At 40.4% G+C, this 21296-nt stretch overlaps 2 protein-coding genes across 6 annotated transcripts in view; one reads left to right on the top strand and one right to left on the bottom strand.

The window, feature by feature from the left end:
• Positions 1 to 1608: 1608 nt before the first annotated feature.
• dio1 (iodothyronine deiodinase 1) lies at positions 1609 to 3724 on the bottom strand. The gene is made up of 4 exons (XM_020607009.1): positions 3148 to 3724; positions 2913 to 3056; positions 2174 to 2373; positions 1609 to 1801 (listed from the first exon to the last, which is right to left on the bottom strand). Exons 1-4 carry the CDS (start codon positions 3482 to 3484, stop codon positions 1736 to 1738), a joined length of 747 nt encoding a protein of 248 aa, XP_020462665.1. The 5' UTR covers positions 3485 to 3724; the 3' UTR covers positions 1609 to 1735.
• Positions 3092 to 21296, top strand: part of glis1b (GLIS family zinc finger 1b) — a 70247-nt gene continuing 52042 nt past the window's right edge. For 2 of the 5 annotated variants that reach the window (XM_020607004.1, XM_020607000.1), the window contains exons 1-2: positions 3092 to 3198; positions 5478 to 5797. In XM_020607004.1, coding sequence (XP_020462660.1) covers positions 5524 to 5797 — 274 coding nt within the window. In that variant the 5' untranslated portion in view covers positions 3092 to 3198; positions 5478 to 5523. Of the gene's footprint in view, positions 3199 to 4775; positions 4878 to 5191; positions 5283 to 5477; positions 5798 to 8554; positions 8589 to 21296 lie in introns of those variants that run through there. The other 3 variants (XM_020607002.1, XM_020607003.1, XM_020607005.1) reach the window with 3 other exon arrangements.

Genomic DNA, 21296 nt, shown 5'->3' with positions numbered 1-21296 from the left:
ACCTCTCCAACTTCACAGCCACATAGTTAATGTTGTGAAAGTTCTAGGAACACAAAACTGCTTTGTTCATTACCCTATCTAGTACACAGTTACAATCCTTTAGTTACAGTATCTTATTTGGTTTGTGTTACAGGATGCTCTTGGGCTTTTTAAATATTGACTTTTTTTCCCAGCAGTGTTTAATCTTTTTTTACACAAATCTACAAAGTCAAGACCTATTATCACCAATTCTGCCCTTTTATTGCTTGGATTCATGAAAAATATTACAGCAGATCACATTAAAATGCACCCAAATACATGAGTATGCTATTCATTTAGTGCTATTGTGCAAAAGAAGCAACAAACATGAAATGAAAGTTAAACTGATTTTAAGAAAACTAAGAGATGAAGTCTATTTCTACCTTAAGGGAAATAACATCTAACATTTGCATCAGCAGTATTTTTCATTATGAAAATGGCCATGAACCATTTTGTGCAAATTCACATAAAGACCCTGAAAAGCCACCCCCTCAAAAAAAAAAAAAAACTCAACTGGTTAAACTGTTACATAACAGCATGTAAGAATTAACACAACAGATCAGTTTTCTAGTGATAGTGGCATTTTCTCGCAATGTCTTATGCAATCTGAGACTAAATCAATTCATGTGCAAAGATAAGAAGGTTAAGTATTAACTTGAATGGGGGCATGAATGACACACTCCACAACTCACATGAATGAATGTGTGCGCCGTGGATTCGTTGAACTTGCATAACTGACATACAGCACAGTATGTTTACAATCACGTCCAGACAAGACAGCAAACACCACCCAGATTCTCATGTGGTGGAAAACCAGTGTGTGTCAACATTAAAACCCTTCAGCCATTTTCTTTGAAGAAACATGATGTAAAAATGGAGACTGCTCGAGCTTTGTACACAATATTATTTAGTCTTATTAGGTGTAATTTAGAGTGAGAGCAATATCTTGGATAATTTACGATGTTATTTAGCTTTAGTTTAATGTGTAAAATCCATCCAACTATACTGTCTTGTAGTGGAAGGACTATGGAAAACCATTTAGGAACTAGTGCCATGATAAAACACACTTTGTCATACTCTAAAATATATACTGAGAACTTGATCCAGGGGTCTTCCCAGGTTATTTTTACTACACTATAATACAGACATCTCTTGATGAAACAGCAATGAAAAGCAAATTCATTTGTTTTACAGAATGCTTATTAGAGATTAGATACATCAAATCATAAATGCTCCGACTTAATCTTGAGAAGGGCTACTTTTAGGTCATCTTTCATCAAATTACAGTTGCCAGAGGTTTTCACTGTAATCGTCATAAAGCAAAGTAGCTTCTTGTGGTATTACCTTGAAGCATTTAGAGTGTTGAACCTTATTTAAAGCAAAGCAAAGCACACAACATCTCCTGTACATTCAACCACCTCAACCATAAACTCTGAGGGGACCATCTCTGTTTCGCGTCATCTGGCTACAGAGGCCAACGGTTTCATCTGTAGCCGTCACTAGGAAACAGTGAGAGGTGAATTCAAGCTCAGATATTGACAGCTGAGATCAGTTTTTAGTGTACAGGAGAGCCTGGAGGCAATATTATGTCAAGTGGTGTATTGATTGGTGTCTGATTAAAAACATAGTATTATTGTGTTGGTTAAAATGTCAAGACCTACTGAACACACAGATCCCCCTCCATATAAAATTGGTCAGATGACAAATGATTTTGATCTTAATTCATCTTCTCCAGGAATGAACGCACCTCCAGTGGACTGTAGCCACAAGGCCCCACGCCCCCCTAGGGAACACAGAGCCAGGAATGTAAATGAAACACAATGAATAACATTTGCACTTAGATACCACTTTGGTTAGACTTATAAAGAACATCAGAATACATGTGTTTGCCATATAACAGCATGCAATTGTATATTTCTGGCTTGGCTAACGTCAACCTATCTCAATGCCAAGAATTCCAGTTTTGTGTCTGTTCCTTATTCTGCTCCTCCCCACACAACAGCACAATGCTGGTATTACTTCTAGTCACGCAATTGCATGAGAAGAACAAAGTGTGTGAACCTAAAGAAATTATGCCTTTCATTTTTTACCTGGAACTCCTCCATCAGGATCACATAAATTAAAAGTGCGGTATGTCAGGGTGTACAGATCTCACCTTGTACACGACTTTCCCAGCCTGCAGCACATAAAGCCTTTCAGGTAGAGCACCATACTTTATGGCAGTGACATCATTTATTTCATCCACAACCACCGGACACAGGGGCTCCTTCTGAACCAGGATCCGTGCTGCGGACAGCCTGTCCTCCAGGCTACGGTGGTGCTTGATGTCATAGTTGTTGTTAAAGGCCCAACCATCTGAGACGGAAGCACAGAATGTGATTTCACTAGAATGACACTGAGTGCAGCAAAACAGGGGAGCATATAAATCTGTTACTGTTTTATGGTTGTTGCACCAAGTCAAAGCTGAACGACAAGACTCAAAAAGCAGACCATTTTTGTACAATATAAGTCAAAAGAAGACTTCTTTTACAGTTTAACACATCACATCAAGCAATGTAATGATGTTAAAGTCCACATTTTTTACAGCTACATTTAAACTTCTCCAATGCAGGAGTTTCTTTAATAAACATGTAAGGTGATGGAGACCATTCATAAGTACAGATGGGGGAAAGGATATGTATGCATCTATTTAAAACTTTCAACAGTGTATTTTGGTCTAATGCACACTTTTAAGAAGCCTTTTTCAGAAATGCCACAGTGAATAAAGTTAGTCCGTTTTCTTTTTTGATTTGCCTTTCAGATTTCATAGTTTGGAAGCCTAGTTTCTCCTCCACCAATTAATCAGTTTGATGATGATCGTGATTTCACCTGGCAATCTGGCGACTTCCTCTCACCTGTTGAATGTGCCTCGGCGATGTAAACCACAAGAAAGTCCGCCACATCGCTGAAGTCCTTGACGAGTTGTTTGAACTCCTCAAGTCTATACATAAACGGGGGTCAGGTGCAGCTTCCAAAACTCAACACCAGCGGCCTGTTGTCTGCATAAAGAAAATACAGCTCACGTTTTAAGATCAGGAAAACAACTGGGCTAAGGTGACTAAACCAAGGCTATGGATCTTCTTAACGTACCTCTCAAGTACTGGAAGATACTCGTTTTCTTTCCGTCCATGGTGACCACAGGTGAGTCCGGAGCTTCTTTTTCCAGAAAAGCCTCTTGTCCGAGAGACAGCCACATGTGCCAGGAGGCGGCTTTGACGAAATTAAAGGAGTTAAACGTCGGACCCCAATCTTCATACTTAAATTTGGGATTCTGGGTCATAGTTGTCTTTTCATTCATTCTGATGATGTGCTTCTTGGTGAGGCTTGGTGAAATGAAATGCATAATCCTGACCGTGAGATTGAGTGCTATAACGTAGAAGACATTGCATACTGTCGACAAACAGAGCATAAGTTTTTGCAAAAACATGCTTGCTCCGCGATGATCACGTCCCGTTTTGACACCTAACACAGAGTCACTGTCATTTGATTGATAAATATGTCGGTTACCGCCCACTCTGCCCAGGTTTGATAACAGCTGCCTTCACGCCCTTAGACCGAGCTCGGATTTTCTAAACATTTGTACATCACAAGTAGCAAATGTGGTCGGGCAGTGCGTTCCGTTTAATTTACAATGCCTTCTCGGTTCTTTCCTACGCTTTGTATTTCATTGTGATCCGTACATTGATAATTTCACCTTATCAAACGTACCAAGTGTCCTTACCAAGCAATATAGTTCATCTACCAAAAGATTTAAGTACTTTCTCTCACTCTGTCTGCACATGACATATTTCCAACGATACATAAGGCATCATCGCACCCAGTTATTCATCAGTTCCGCATTTCTACAGCCGAGTTCCATCTCCAGTTTTACTGAGAACCAAACCATTCACACCTCACTGCTCATTTTCCACTACATTTATAAACGTTCGCTCAGCAGTTTGTTCCACTCGTCATGTATGGACAATAATAACTAGGTGTGTTGATGGTGCCCACTGTGACCCTTTTAGGATTGTCCCTGCCACGTAGTCACCACTAGGTGGAGCTGCAGAACAGGGTTTCATAAATTAAAAAACAATGCTGTGCTTGTGGAATGAAGGCGCTCAACAAAGGCTCCACATCGCAGAAAAGAGCAACTACACACCAGATCGTGACTATTGGAGATTTTTTTGTTTTGTTTTGTTTTGAGAAATGCTTTTTCCTAAGAAAGTCCAAGTTTCATTTTAACTCTAGTCTTAAGATTTATGTAAGGATTTTGATCATTTGACAACAGGTTCATCCTTTTATCCTGACTTTTAGTCAGTAATGAATCGATTAAGTACCCACGTCTTATTTTTTATCGATGTCATTCTCCTACACATTAGGCTACAAGGCTAAGCCACATGGTGAAATCTGATAAATTATGACTTATGGAGCTGGACATATTAGCCTTAATTAGACTCTTCGCACTTTCCCTCTAAATCTATGCAGCATAAACATTGTATGATACTGTTGCTGTATACACCGTTATAATAGTCTCGATCATATCACTGCAAGTTAATAATAATAATAATATTATAATAACCACCTTTATTTGGCCAACTATGTTACACACAAGGAATTTGTTTCCGGTACAGAACCGAAGCAGCCAACTGAACCGATGGCTCTAACCATCAGGGGGCAACCTGGGGGTTCAGTGTCTTGCCCACGGACACATGGACTGCAGGCACCGAGATTCGAACCTCCGACCCTCCAGTTGGGAGACGACTGCTCTACCCACTGAATCATAGTCGCCACCAAGTTTGGAAACACGGTGCAGTTGTAGCCTAATCAGTGTGATTAAGGTATCGATCACCGTTCTTCAGTTACCTTTATGCAACTTTTTAATGACTGCAGCCTTCAACACATAACCCGACACCTAGTGCATTATGCTTGGTCGCGTGCAGGATATGCATCAGCAGTGTCTCGTGAATTGCTACAACACCATCGCCTTGATCCAAATCTTAACCTACCATAGATACACTGATATAGTCGTCACTGGTGCTCTCGAATCCCGCAGAGCACTGGAGCTATCGGGTGTCAGGGGCGGGGGGGTAATGCAATGCATGGGATGCTGATGACGCTGATGACTGATTCTCACTGCGAAGATGCAATCTAACAGACCTGCAAACGTTTCCGCTGACAGTGTGGTAAACATGCTGATGTGCATAATTAGACGTTTTCGGCTCTTTGTAGGCTAATTGGACAAGGTGGGTGTTGCGAAATCAACTACATTTAATCGCCTCGTCCACTGTGCTGATTCTTCTTGTTCAGATGAATTGATGCATGTTTGCACAATTTGACGCAGACTCTGATGAGAGACAGACCCGATGTCTCTGCGGAATTTGTGAGGGTTACCGTGATTTTAGTTAGGTTTTCTTTAAAACTCTTTGTCATGTGTACAGGTAATGAGCAGCGACCTCACCACTGCATGGGAAAGCCGAGTCATCAATGCAGAACTCCTCAGCGCTGTTCGGGATGGTTAGCCACTGTCAGATCCCAACTATCACGGACTTCACCGGTATGACACGCTCCGTGTACGGCAGCAAGGCGGACATCTGTGCACGGCGAGCCGGGAACGGTAGTTTTGGATCTCAGATTTGCCGGAGCCCCAATGACTTTCACATGAACTGCTCCAGCCCGAAGCGACTCAGCGCGCCCGAGGACAAAACGCATCTTCCAACCAAAACTCCGCGCTCATGCTTCTCTCTCTCACCAGTTCAAGGTAAGGCCCCTGTTAACTGGTGCTGCAGAGGTGGGTGAAGATTAGAAAGTTGATTCGCAGAATGACTAAATTCTGGACATATTGAAATTTTCTTCCCTTCATTAAAACAGACTTTGAGAACAACAGTAGAGAATTCAGCCAAACAGAATATGTTTGATCAGTAAAGTTCTAGGTTCTCTGAAAAGCTACCATCTAAAATAGTGCAGTCTTCTTCACATGGCTTCTCTAGAGCAATCTTTGGTGCAGCTATACCGTGTATTTGTGCTGCAAGTCTTGCTTGTAGTTTGTGAATTATGTCTGTTAATTAAATCCAGAGCACACTTGGATCCTTGGCCAATTTATAAATAACACCACAATCACACAAAGGCCATCTGAGGCGCGTGGAATAACTGCCAAGCAAGTGTGCATTTACTATGGATGCTAACAAGGCATGGCAGCATTTACTTCATGGTAGGGTTAGTGTGATGTTGACTTTAAACGTCTGACTGTCAATATTTTAATGAGTGGATACATTTAGCTTTTAATTTGTGAGAAAAATAGAAATATTAAAGTTATTAACTCTGTATACTCCGGCTTGAAATAATCTTTAGTGCCTTTAAGTAAATGAAATATTTGACATGGGCTCATCAGTAAAAGTGAAAATGTAACAATTCCATAAATGAAATGAATGGAAAGTGAACTGCGCGTGTCTGGAAGCCTGCTCCATCCTGTTTAGACAGCATTGTTGTGAAAGGGCGGAGGTAATTACAGCCTCATCCTAAATTATGATTATGTGGAACATACTTTTATATTAGCAGTCATCCTTGCAGCTAGAAGAGGATCAACGGATTTAATTGTTGTTTCTTCTCGCTAAACACAAACCATATGTCTGCTGAATGTGTCTCAGCATTTATGAGTTCTCTCGCCGCACAGTGCCCTCAGCCCTCCATCCTGGTCAGAATGAATCGTCTCATTGTCTCTGCAGCGCTTTTGAACTCGTACTTCCTGTAAATTGTGGGAATGCAAGATGTGTTTGTGTATTATGTTGTGCAGATTATCGTTGAAGCAGACCCATATATATGTTTGTTGCCTTGTGACTATAATATTTAATTATTTCAATATCTTGTGGCTTTATGAAGTAAAATAGATTTTTGCTCTTTACACAGAGAAAAACATAACCACACATCTATTTTACTATAAGAGCAGTCAGCCACACATCAAAACAAGTTTCATTAGTTGGAAGTAATTCATTTCACATTAGATTTTACAGTCATATTTCAGAAATTAAAAGTTTAACTCAATTTCAGTTGTACTCCAAATGTTCTCTCCGATTTGAATGCGCGGTGTATTCCAGGCTCTGTTTTATTTTATGGTCTCTTCTGGTGAGCATGGAGTATGAGAGTGATCTCAGTACTCATCAGTCTTTTGTATCATGCCTCATTTCAGGCTGATCATATTACATACTCCCATTTGGGGACAGAGCTGGAGTTTAAACGGCATTCTCAGCCATTACTTTAGATTTATACTGAAAGGAATCTCTGAACAAGCACAGACTGCACCATTTATCCTGATGGAAGTGAGACAGTGTAGGAAGAACTCACCTCAGATGGGAGAGTTCTGACCTCTAAAATGTACGCTGTGATTGCAAAATGTGACCGACTACTCAGTGATAAACGTGATTAAAATATAGTGATGTTTTGTCAGATCCTCAGCTCAAAGTGTTTTATGGGAGGGAAGCTGTACTATGGAAAATTTGCATTTAGTACTTCTTTGCTGCTTTTGTAATTACTCCAAAAATGAACATTGTTTGTTAATGTTTGCCTGTGTGTTTACAGTTGTATAAATAATAAATAGATGAGATATTTAGCGCAGTAAGTGACACTGTTAGCATACTAATACGCAAGTTACAAAGTGTAATGGTTGAATTTCCTTCATCTTTTATGCAAAACACAGTAAAAATTTGGATTCAACTTTTATGGGTCAGGTATTGTAAATGTAAAAGTAACTCGTAGCATTCATTTACTAAAAACTCTTGTGTGCATGCAGTGTCCTTGTTGGAGTGCCATTGCATTTTAAAGAACATTCAGTTCAAGAAAAATTGTTCTGTAGATTTATTTGCACCAAGTTGAATGAAGCAGGGATCCCACCTGGTACATATTGCTCTCAATGAGCTGCCGCTGTTCATTCTAACACCACAGATCCGCTGTACAATAGTGCCCACCAGCAATGAAAGTATTTAGCTTGCAAAGGAAAAACACTTGACCCCTTTTGAAAAAGAATATTGGTTTGATTGAGGCGTGTGTCCCAGCATCATTCGATACCTTACTAAAGGTCCCCTGGCCAGGATGATGCAGAGGGTTGTCACTGATTCAGCCTGTGGTCACAAGAGTAAAAGAATTTTGCATTTGAGTATTGTCTACTGCTTGTTACCAAGGGTTTCTGGCCAACACACATTGTGTGGCATCTTTATCTATGTCCCTATATACAGTCTATATACATGCTGAATAAACACCTTTATGCAGACACACAAACACCACTGCATCCATTGCAGATGTATATGCTCAGCACCTACACTAAGTACACACTACACATTGACACACTGGCACACATATGTACACATGCTTTTTTTGTGCAAAGTGGCATTGGCACAAATGTTGAATTCCCTCAGACTGACTTAGTTTCCTGTGTTTTCCCCAGAAGCATTTGTAGATGTCAGACTGTGGGGCGGTAATCTGACTGCTATGAGAAACAGCTGATCATTACGGCCCACTTTGAGCCTCTGCTGTGTGAAACGCTAAATGACAACTTTCCAGTAAGTGCTTTTGGTAAAGTCAGTTATTTTATTCAAAGTATATAGTTAAAGTGGGTAGTTGGTATTCTTTTTGTATGTAGGAAAAAGCTGCATAGTGTGTTGATGTCTTCGTTACTTTGAAAACATATCAATCTTGTCTCTTTGTAGAATTCTGAAAATAGAAGAATAACTGATATGCTAAATGTTTTACAGTAAGGAAAAATACAGCTTAACCAACAAAGGAACTGATGCTCACTTTTAAAATGTTAGTGCAATCCAGTGCCTTTTTAAGCAGATTCGTGTTGCGTAGAAATGTTTTTACAGCTATAATTCTGTGACAGTTTGCTTCAACTGTTTCAGTGGGTTTTGAATTTCTGAAATTTGGTGACCTTGAGGGTTATATTGGCTTTACATTTGGCTTTGATGTATGCACATTATTTATTCAATTTGGATGTCAGTAATTAGCATAAATCTTAACATAAATATGAGAAAACGGAAGGAGGACGTGAGAGAAAGACACTGAAGAAACAACAATTCAGCCACAATGAATAGGTTTTAGGTTGTTTTTGGAAGTGACTTAGTTTCTGTGCTCAAGATGTTTGTTCTACAGAAAGAGGGCAGCATAAGTAAGCATACCCTTAAGTGCAAGAGTGAAGTGTGTTTCATAACCTTTTACACTGTATATGCAACTGAGATATTAAATTGTGTTGAAGTTGTTATTGTATCTATTGCTATGTTGCACATTACATCTTTAAATATTTACTCAACTTAAAATTCCATGTATCTATAGTGCACACATTACGGTGTTGTACTGTTTCTTGTTTTATATTGTGGAAGTATACATAGATATATACGTTTGTGTGTGCGCACACGTGCCTGGTGCTACTCATGCGGTGGGGATCAAAACCTGTTTACACACTCACATTATGGGAACTGAGCCCTCATTGTGGGAACCAAACATCAGTCCTCACCGCGTAGATTGAATTTTAAAGTGATTACTTGGTTTAAGGTTAGATAAACAGTGCTTATAGTCAAGATCAGGGTAGGTCTCCAGGAAATCAGTGTAAGTCAATGTAAAGTCAGCAGAAAAATGAAAATGTGTGTCTGTCTGTGTGTGTGTGTGTGTGTCTGAGAGAGAATAGAACAAAAATCTTAATACTCAAACCAAATCTTTTCTTTATTCAAAATTTGAAAATTTTATGTCTGGTAGCCAAATTTTCAGACATACAACTATTGGCTGTGTGTGTGTGTGTGTGTGTGTTTTAATTACCAACAGGAGATGGGATATATCTCAATTCCCTTAACTGCATCTATGTTTTCCTCACTTGCATTTTTTCCTTGTGTCCTAGTCCCACCCACACAATATGTGAGAAAAAAATGCAAGGAGAGAAAAATCAAGGAAATGTGTTCAGAGGCATGAGACTCCTTTCCTCTGATCCTTCATCTGAAGCATCCCATTACCAACTGATTCCCAATAAAGATGTGAGTTGGTCCATAATAGACCTGGGCAAGAGGTCTATTGTATCCTCATTCAAGGCTCCTCCTGCAGCCTCCTCACTCCTTGATCCTCAAGGCAGGAATAAAAACTTTGGAACACCCTTCCGCTTCCGGGTTGACCAAGGAGCAAGCAATGATCAGTTAAGGAAATTAGGATGCACATGGAATCTCTACAACCTCTGTGGATCACTTTCTGTTGAAAATATTTATTAAGTGAGGTTGAAGTTGAGAGAGTAACTGAGGATCTCAACATCACTATTGGTCAACATGCCAAAGGTTGTAGCAGCAAAGCCAGGTTAGAACAGCTGTCCCTCCCAGATGTTGTGAAAGACTGATCAACCCTCAGAGGAAACATTTTACTTTTACTGCTGCTAAAAGAGGTTTGACCTTTTATTGAACTTGCAGTTCACTTAGTTTTACTGCCCTGCTTGATTGAGAACATTTCTTTTTATTTTATAGTGAAACAGTTTCTGGTGTTGCTGGCAGTTTGCACCCAGCTGTACCTTACATGGAATGTGTCAATAGGAGTCTGCTAAACAAGAGCCAGACATCCTTTTTTTGCATTTGTGCCTCTAAATTAGAACTATAACATGAAGGATGTTGTATAGTACAGTGGTAGTGGGATTCTTTTTACCAGGTTTCTCACCGGTCGGTACATTCCCATAGGCCAGTACAGCCCACGTCTTTTGAGTCTAGTATGAGCTCAGCAGTGAGTTATGGGCAAATGCAAGAGCGCTGCCTGGGGAGGTTGTCATAGGGTGTAATGTTTGCAGCATGTTCCACTGATTCATAAAGCCGAGACCTGGTGATGATTCTGCAGTGGTATTCCCGTAAACCTTTTGTCTGGCTGAAAAGGGAATGCTGGGTAATGGAATGAGAGTGCTTCCTGAGTCACAGCCACTAGAGAAGGAGAGTGAGAGAAGACCCCTGGTCTTGCATCTGCTTGGCTGAATCACCTCAGTCGATCTCAGCCAGGAACACGTATGACGTGTGTGGAAACAGGAGATAAGTGGCAGAGGAAGAGATGAGGGTTGCATCAACTCAAAGGTTTGGATTTAAAGCAAGAAAATGAGATTTATGGGAGGTTGTTTCTGCCTAAGTAGCATCTGAAGCTGCAGAATGAACATGCAAATTTAAGCACTGCAGTCTTTCCATTGTCCCTTTTCTTCTCCATAGTCAGTACCATTTGGGTCAGATATTTTCATTCTTATCTGACCAGTGTGGTATGATTATGGCATCTCACTGTAACCAGAGGTATTCTGACTTTCATACCGCCAATGAATTCAAACAGCCACACAACAAAAACATGGTCTGGTTTGAGTAAGTGTCGAAATATCTCTGGAATACCAGAAGAAATGTGCTCTGGGCCTCAGTTTAATCAAGACAAAGCTGGAGAGTTGGCTCACACATGTCATCATAAAAAGTATTTTTAGCCCAAACCTTGAGAAGTACACTCAGTTTAACAAACTACACTTTGGCTGATGAAGGGATTAAGTTGCCAGGAATTAGATCAGATTTGTTTGACCTTTTATTAACTATTTATTGCAAAGATAAAGCCTTCTCTACTTCTGGCATTCTTGCCTGGACAGGCATTCCTCAGACTCTATAGACATGCGGTCAGCATGTCTATAGAGTCTGTATTACTCATGCATTTTCAGACAGCAGTCCTCATCTTGCAGACCTCTCTGTGTATGACTTAGCACACGGGTGGGATTTTGATTTACATCTCGGCTGTGCCACTTGCTGTTCTTGGCTCAGTGCTGCTGTGTTTCATCAAAGAAGAATCGGGTCCACTCTGCCTGTGGCAGCTAAGACAGCCGTCAGCCGCTGGGCTGCCTCTGCTAGAGTGGGGCAGAGGGCTGACAGGGCCCGCACAGCTGTCGGCTGGAGAGGGAGAGAGATGTGGCCATAAGGATTAGGGCTACTGACCTTCATAACCAAGCAGCGCGAGTACTCATCATGTGAGTGTGAAACGGCAGTTGTAGTCATTTGAGTCAATCATGAGGAGGTTGCTGTTTCATCTTTTTCTCTAGAGAGTATGGTACTGTCAGCACTTCATCTCATTCAAGATCAAGTGTGAGTAACATTACCAACACAGGTTGGCTGCTGAGTCTGCATTAGGGCTTTGTAAACCAATCATGATTTTAAACTGCAGCTGCTATGGCTTCAAATGCTCAGACTCAACTTGTTTAAGTCTGAGCTCTTTTTTACAAGGCCGGTCACATTGACTATATTAATAAGTCAGACAATCAAACATTAGCTTAAACCAAGTGAGTAAAAACAAATGGGCAAACTGATGGGAGCTAAGGCAGTTTTAATGCCTTCCTTAGAGCGAAGGAGAAAGCAGCCGAAACAACTTGAGTTATATCCTCCTTCTTGTTATCTCTGTCCCTGCCAGGAAGCTGCCATGGGGCAGTGCCCAGTCAGCTCACTGACAGAGGACTTTGCAAGACATCATAAAGTCTAATAGTGCAGCGTATATATTTTACTAAAGCTTGTTTAATAGAAACCATTCTGGAAGAATTTCTTATTCTCTGGTCATGTGCAGTGCAATCCAAATTGTGCTTACATGCTTACCAGAACTAGTAAGTGCACAAAGGAATGATGGGATGAAGGCTGTGTAGAGAAGAACCTTTCTCTTGCTTGTCTGTTAATGATGTGGGCAGACATCAATCACAAACCCTGACTGTGCCAACTTACCCTTCTGTAATCTGCTGATTTGGGCTTTGATATTTATACTGTGTGTGCATTGTGTCTTGACAGAGATCTCCACACATCATTTTGCAAATAAAGAGCCAAGTTTCATCACACAGAGTCAGTGTCCATTGAACTGTTCTTACAAGAGTATATTTTAAAGCACTGGCAAGCAAATCTTTGAGTCAGAATTTTATTCATTCATTCTTTTTCTACCGCTTAATCCCTGAACGGGGTCACGGGGGGGGGCGGAGCCAATCCCGGCCGGCAATCGGGCGAAGGCGGGGTACACCCTGGACAGGTCGCCAATCCATCGCAGGGCTGAGTCAGAATTTATTATAACTTGTGTGTTGTTTGTAGCTGAGACCTCTAAGGTACACACAGTGATGATCCTGTTCATCCAGTGTCATCTTAATGGCAGCATTAAAGCACAGCTGGATTGGTGTTTTGTCAAAACATTTCTTTTTCAGTAGCAAATCTGGATAGCATACTGCTGTATGATGGGAGGAAGTGAAGATGATGCTGCTTCCCTGCTCAGGATGATGCTTGTAGCTCCAAGTTGCAGGGAACTGGGAGCCTCGCCAGGCCGACTCTAGATGTTAATGAGGTTTAGTGGCTCTATGCCAGCACTGTGATCTGTAATACTTGGGGTTATTTTTACAGACTGTTTTTATAGGCAGATATATTTAAAAGGAAAGACTTTTTCATTGGGCTCATGTCAGAGCAAGGACATGGTGCATATGATAAGAAGATGCAGTTTCCCATGATGTGATACTGTGGAGTGTGCAGATTCTTTTTTTTCATCGTGTGGGAATATGTTGTGTATGAGAACGCCCTATGAAGTAATGAAATGGTAAATAAGGCCACCATAATAACTTCACCAGAAGGTTGTTAAAAGTGAATGATTTTCCTAAGAATGTTCAGGTTTAGCATTACCACACACCTGAGGGTGCTTGAACAGCTTTTTAATGGGGAAAAGCGACCACTGTTGATTTTACTCACTGTCCAAATTCTCAGCTGATTCAGGGAATGGCTAATTATTCTCCTCCCTGCATCTCTCACACCTGTCGGTGTCTTTGATCAATGGTCATTGACAGACCAGTTGCCAAACTGGGAGTTGAGGAAGATGACTTTGGCTTGTTGCAGTTGCTATACTGATGTTGCTGTCTGCCTGAGATGTTTGCTTGCTCTCACCCTCTGGAAATGAAAACCACATCTTATGTATGAGGTCGTTGCTGTGTCCAGAGAGTTCCACTGGAAACAGTAGAGACATCTGTTATCTTCTGGCTCCTGTAGTATCTGCCTGCATAAAAGTTTTCTGCATAAAATTCATTCACTTGGCAGAGTTTCCTGTGATCCTAAATGAGGAAACAGTTCTGCTGGAAACAGTTTTGTGGAAGACGATCAATTCTCTTCTTTGCCTTAATGTTGCTAAGATGAAATGTACTGTACCCCACCCCTTGTCACCATTTGAACCAAGGCTCATATGGGCAGTGCAATAACTATGTTAACCAGATCCACATTACACTGACTAATAGCCTCAGTATGTGCTCTTCATTAACGTGCTTAACATTCCCCCAAAGACCCAGAAGTCGGCTTCTATAATACACTGCTTAACACAAACATCATGTTGGACACTTAAGATCTCTTATGGGGCTTGTTGTTGGCAGTAGTACACTACTTTTGTGTGTGTGTGTGTGTGTGTGTGTGTGTGAGAGAGAGAGAGAGTGTATGCTAACTGAGTCAAAGTGGAGGAGAAGCTGGACACATTCAGGAATTCTGAACATGTAAACCTAGAAGTTAATAAAAGATTTTTGCCAACTAATCAAATCCAACCCGAAGCTCTAAAGAAGTTACTGCAGTGCAAAATGTTATAGTTTTTTGGCTTGAGGATGAAATCTGTTGCAACACTGGTCAGCCACTTGTTGCATGCAACGGACATGCAACTTTGTTTTTGAAAGTTTAAAAAAAAAAATCTGTTTGGCAAAATAAATGCGGAGTCACTGATATTTTTCAGCAACTTTATCAGCTGCCAAAGAGATATTATTATGGTTATTTAACACATCGGGGCAGCTGAGGACATCCTGAATATCTGTGTTTTTACAGTGAAGCCAAAAGCTGTCACCTTTAAACCAATTTCGACATGTTTGGATCCACACAGATGTGAAACATGGGTTCACATGGCTTCAATAACCAATAAACTTTCCCACAGTAGGAAATGTCTCTTATATATTGCTAGTAGCGTTTGACAACAATATGTAGGATAAGTACCTGGCTTTGTATGTCCTCACTGAAGCTAAGTCAAGCTGAGATTTATTGGATGAGTAGAAGGAGAGAGGAGTCTTCTCCCCTTTCTTTTCATCAAATGTTTGTTCTTAAAAAGTCAGCTCACACCACACATTGACTAATACTGAGGAAAAAGCCTAATCAGACATTTTCAGCTTGTGTCGACAGTGATCGAATAGGCATGTGTTTAAATGAATCAGGCAGCATCAGAGCCATGACAGCCAGGTGGTGAGCACTTGGCCCAGTGTACTGGTTCCTCATCCAGTTGGAAAATACTTTGCAGAATTTATCTGTACCCTGACAAATTATTTTATTGTTCCCACACAGTTGTTTTTCATTTAGTCTTTTGCCTAATGATAGCCAACACGCTCTCTGCCTATTGTTATTCCTTTACTTAGCATAGATGCTCCAAGTGAAAGTGTACATCTCTGATAGTATGCTCCCATGCCATGGAACCCAACCAAAATATGACGCACAGAAGGCAGACAGACTAGAAAACTTCAGTATATAGTGTAAGACAGTCTTGAAATGCTTATTACTTTGTGTATGCTGTAAGTGCCTCTGGCATGACCTCAGTGGCTGTTTGTCAAACTGGGTAACGCTGCTTCCTGAAGGAACGACTTCTGTTCAGTCCCTCAGCGAACTCTAAACCCCACTTCAAAACCTTAATCTCATTATTCTGTGTCTCATATACCCTGACTGGTAGATGTGTTGTGTCCGAGGCCTGCACTCTGCCTGACCTGAGCTCAGTGTATTGGGACTTTGTCGCTAATCTTTTACAAATGCCGGGAGTCTCCATGCTTCTAGCTTCATTCAGACACTGATTAACAAACTAATACCTGCTGCTTGTACATGTGCTTCCTGTCTTGTAGAGGAACAACAGTGCTTGTGCCACCACCTCTTTGATTAATGTCTGAATGACATTGATGCAGAATATATTGGCTATATGATTTCAGCACTCATGAATAATTCAAGTTTAATTAAAAAAATTTTTTTTTTTTTGCATCTGATCCTTTTATTATCATGGTATTCATCCTTTTATTGTTCTGAAATGGCAGTTGAGTATTAATGGCCAGTGTAAACTGCCAGTTTGTGTTTATTTAATATTGTTAAATAATATAATATTGTTTTTTTTAATTTTCAGAATGATTTCTTATGCTGAGATTAATAAATTCCAAATTTCCAGTAAGTCACTATTGCTCTGAAGTATGCTGCTTTTTCATCTATCTAGTATCAATTGTTTGCCAACTGTAAACTGAATAGAATGACTCTTAAAAATGAAGCTTAGCAAGAACGTACTTTCATTAAAGCCTGTGAAAGGCTGCAGGGAAAAATGTCTTGGTGTATAGCCCCTATCCATAAGTGAAATTTTAAAAAAGTCAAAAATTTTTTTTTTTTTTTTTTTTTTTTGCCATGTCCTTGATAACTTTAGGAGTAAATGCACAGTTTACAAGGGCCAGACCTGTCATGTGACATGGAAATATGGTCAATATAGGCCACTGTAAAGATGCCAGTCTTGTACAAGCCTGAAGTAGTCCAGCAAGTGAGGCAAAGCATCAGTATATGCACACTGCAGCCTGCCAAAGTACACTCATTTAACAGCACAAAAAGACTTGCACTGCGAGCCCACATGTTTATGTTAGGGATGATGTAAAATGGGCAGAATTCACATTTCTCTTTAAGATGGCTTTTCTCAATTTTTACATGCAAAGAAACAAACATTTGCATTTCAAAGTTCTTCAAATAAAAATAAATGAAAAGCAAACTCTTTTATGGGTGGACTAGTTTTTGAAAAAAGTGCAGGGGAAAAATGTTTTTTTTTTTTTTTTTTTTTTTTTTTTTTATGGCTCATAAAAGAGCTTCACAATGAATGCCAGGTTATGTAAAAGGCTTGACACGTGGTACAGGCCAGAGCTCTTCAAGATTCTCTCTTTGCTTCATTCAGCCCTTTTACGCTCTGGCAAAGAGGAGCCAAACGACACACATGGCAGAGGCCAAGGTCCGAATGAAGAAGGATTTCTTTATTTCTGCTTATTCTCAAATTAGGCTCTTCCTGACCACAGATTTGGGGTTAATAATAATCAATGTTGTGCTCAGAGCCATTCCTGTTTGCTTGATGGTTTTTTTTTTTTGTTTGTTTTTTTTAGTATATTTTGCCTTTGTTCAAAAGTGGACAGCAAATTTTGAATTTGCTGTCCAGTAGTCAAACACAAGCCTTGCGATGGATTGGCGACCTGTCCAGGGTGGACCCCGCCTTTGCCCAGTGTCAGGTGGGGTTGGCTCCAGGACCCCCACGGCCCCAGTGACCCCGTTCAGGGACTAAGCGGTAGAAAATGTATGTATGTATGTATGTATGTATGTATGTAGTCAAACACAGCAAAAGTTTCACTACTAAGACAAAACTGTCTCACTTTGGCCATAACTATGGGCTGACTCACATGGTGAAGGGACGCAGCCAGAGCAGAAATCGTATTAAAAGGCATCTTATTACAGACATTAAACACGAGCCGGGAAAACACAGAAGGGCTTTAATGCCTGGGCATCTGAAATGCTTACACAGTGAGAATATATTTGCTCATAAAGCTCTTTGATGGTGGCCCTGTCCGTTCCAACACAGAGCTGCTGTCTGTGTAAATAGCTGTGTATTGACCTCCCACCACATAAGATTGAATGTGTTTCTATAGGTGTCAGGTTGTGCCATGTTGGTACAGGACCCTGTGTCTTAGTCCTGACTGTGGGGGCTCAGGGGTCATGTCATTATTGCTCCAACGATGGCCAACAGGGGGCTCTTCCTGAGGTTGTCGAAAGCTGAGGGGTTTTAACTGTGAGCTGCTGCCCCCCTCCTCCTCACAGGAGCCTTATGGAGCTCTGTTTGATGTGTAGTGATATATAATGTCTGGCGGACTGTTCATCTCAAGTTACCTGGAGAGCACGTTCCTGTCTCTCTGTGTGATCTGTGTTTCTGTGTGTGTGTGTGTGTGTGTGTGTGTGTGTGGTTGTGAAGGGTGGTGGTGGTCCTAGTGTCAGAGCCTTTGGTGAATGAGGACTCCCCACACAATAGAAAAGTGGTATTGCTGACTTCCTTAGGCATGTGTGGTTTGAAATTCAACACAGGTTTGCTCAGTGGAAAACTTGGGGCCCTTTCTTATTTATTCTGTATATGTATGAAGACCCCAAAACTGCCCCAGCCTGGGTTCTGGTCATTTTTCAGCCGTGTTAATGCTCTTGGTGGCAGATGTTGACTGCTGTGCAATAGCAGACCTTCCTCACAATCCATCAGTGCTGCTTTGAAGGAGTTACAGAATGTTACATTATATATGAAGTGTGTCAGAAGTGTTACAATTGTAAAATGTCAACTTCAAAACATTTTAAACAGGCACCAAATCTTTGAATCTCATAAAAATCAATTTTTTCTTAAAGTATTTTCCAATAAATTAGGTGCCTTTTTATTTATTTAAACAAGTTGAATGATCTTCCTCATTTCAAAGAAACATTTCTCAAACAAGATAACTTGACTTATTGACAACATAGTTTATCTGACTTCATGGTCGCACTTTACATACAGGCCAATATTTTTACTGTTCATCATAACATCATTATTGTACCACAACTGGGTTCTCCTGTATTGTTGTATTTTATTTGTTTTGAGGATACGTAGAGGGATTTAGTTCATTATGTTTGAGCAGATCAGTTTGCTTTGTAAGCTGAAATTTAAGGGTTTAGTCACTGGTGATATGAAACACCAGTAATCAAATCAAAATAAAAGCTTCCCCTCTGTGCCTCCACTGTCAAAGCAACTTCTGGGCTTTTGAAAAACTCCTTTTCCTCAAAGGGTTGAATTCTGGGCACAAGTTAACTCCTAATCGTCCTGACTAGCATGCATTCACTGTGAACACTACAGAGAAGCGGAATCAAAGCAGTTACTATGCAAGCCTTAAACATATCTTTTTCACAAAGTTACATTTCCTTATTCCTCCTTCACTAAAACAACAAAAAGTAACAAAGAGGTAGGAAGTGAAACTGGATTCTTTTAGTTTCCAAAACATTTGGTTTGGCCCTGGGTTTAAACAACTAGCATCCCCTCTAAGAATAACAGAAGGTTATTTGCACAGTGTGTAGGTAACAAAATAATCATTTTCAAACATTGCTCTATTCAGATGTAATCTAATTACCAACACTTAAATTCAACCTCTCAGTTGGACCACCACCATTCAAGGGCATTTTCCTCCAGAGTCCAGAGGTTATCCTAACTGTTCTTTCATTTCTCTCCCACAGCTGCCTTGAAAGTATTAATAATATACAGAAATGGTAAAAGAAGTGAACTTTTTTTCCAGCAGACACTTGTTTTACTGGTCAAACTGTAATTGACGGCAGGAGGCAACTATGGGCTAGAAGAAGAGAGTATCTTTTAGATGGGCCTCAGTAGGTTTGCTACATGTAGATAGTCTCATGTTCTGTGGTTGAGTTTGGCCACTGTCATTTCCAAGGAATTTCCTGCCATCTGTGTTCAATCGAAGTCTCTCCCAGATTTGGACTTTATTGTAAATATTGGGTGCTGGCTGAAAAGGACTGAAGGAGTCCTGTGAGTCTGGTACCGGCAGCCTCTTGGACCAAAACGAACAGGCCCGTGGTGCAGAAATGAGAGAGTTCAACAAAGTCTTATTAATGGGTGCTGTAGCATGATGGTATTGTATCTGGCTGCACTGAAAAAGATACTACTTGCTAATTATGGATTCCCTACTTGAAATCAGGTGAATCTTTTTCCACTGTAGTCTTATGCCGTGTCTGTTTTTAGTTGTGCTAGCAGAATGGATTTAGGGGATGGCAATGTCAACCCACTACTATGGTTCAGACTGCAATATCTCATTAACACTGGGATGACCTGCCTTCAAATTTAGTACAGATATCCATGATGTCCAGGAGGATGAATTGTAATGACTTTGGTGATCCCCTGAATTTTTCTCTAGTGCCACATTGAGGTTGATGCATGTGGTTTTAAGGGGAATGCCCTAACAACAACTTGATGGCTAACTTTTTAATGCCTTTATCATGTCAATTTTAATTTGTACAATTTTGGCTTATGATCAAGTACTTGCAAAACTGACATTCCTCTCAGCACCAGGCTAACGTGCTAAAATAAGATTGGGAACATGGTAAACGTATGCTAAATAGCAGGATGTTAGAATTTTCACTGAGCATGTAGCCATGCTATCATGAGCAGTGAACTCAAAGCACAGCTGTGCTTGCAGGAAGCACAGCCTCACAGAGGTGCCAGTGTAGTTGTAATACTGAACAAACAATTTACCTACATTTGCAGTTTGCATTTTATTTGGTTCCCAATATTTAGGATCTTTTAATAACAAATTTTTTTGTGTGTCATGATATGGTGAAAAACAGACTGAATCTCTGAACTTTCCTGGACAGTTGTTTTGCTTATTGCCCACATGTTTATGCCATACATGGAAAACCATGAGAACTGATTGTACTATCACGAATCTCTCCTTTATTGCTATGTCACACAGAATAAAATCCAACATGAGAATAAAGCCATTATTACAAATTACCTTTGTTTGACAGGCACTGTTTTCCTAACTGAGCCTCAACATTCTCAGCAGTACAGATTTATTGTGCTATTAAAGTCATTTTGATAAATAGGGGGCCATGCTGATGTTTGACAAATAGATCTGATTTCACTGATGTGTTTTGATATGACTTGGGCTGGCACACAGACAAACTGAGGCTTAGAAAGGCAAAATGCAGCCTCTGCATTAAATTACCATGTTTTATTTTTATGGCAGGTTTGTATTCATTGGTTGTTCTCATGAGTGAACTCACAAACACAGAAAAACCGGTAGTCAAAATGACATTGAACACACTGATTCAGGATATAAAACCTTTAACATAAATGCTGCGTTAACAAGTTTTTAAATTGTGTAATGTGTGTTCAGTTGTTGTAAGAAACTACTTGATTCAGTTGAGACATGTAGCAGTCTCACCTTTAACACTTTCTCTGAGAGTGTGGTGTGCTGAGTGCTCATCATCGGTCCCAAAACTCTGGACTGGCTACATCACTCAGCCAGTATTTACTGCCATCTCTCTAAACAGAGCAGCCTCTTGTCTGACCTTGAAGCACCTCCTGATCCCATGCTGACATTTCAGCGCTCTTGGCTCGGCTGCAGAGCCATGTTGTTCACCAGCTCTATAAAGGTGTCTGTCACTAAAGCCGGCATTTCTGTCCTGTTGGTCAGCCAA

The sequence above is a fragment of the Monopterus albus genome, unplaced genomic scaffold, assembly GCF_001952655.1.
Source record: "Monopterus albus unplaced genomic scaffold, M_albus_1.0 scaffold83.1, whole genome shotgun sequence".
NCBI lineage: Eukaryota > Metazoa > Chordata > Actinopteri > Synbranchiformes > Synbranchidae > Monopterus > Monopterus albus.
Note: the sequence above shows the minus strand (reverse complement) of the source record. Positions and strands in the feature narration are given on the sequence as shown.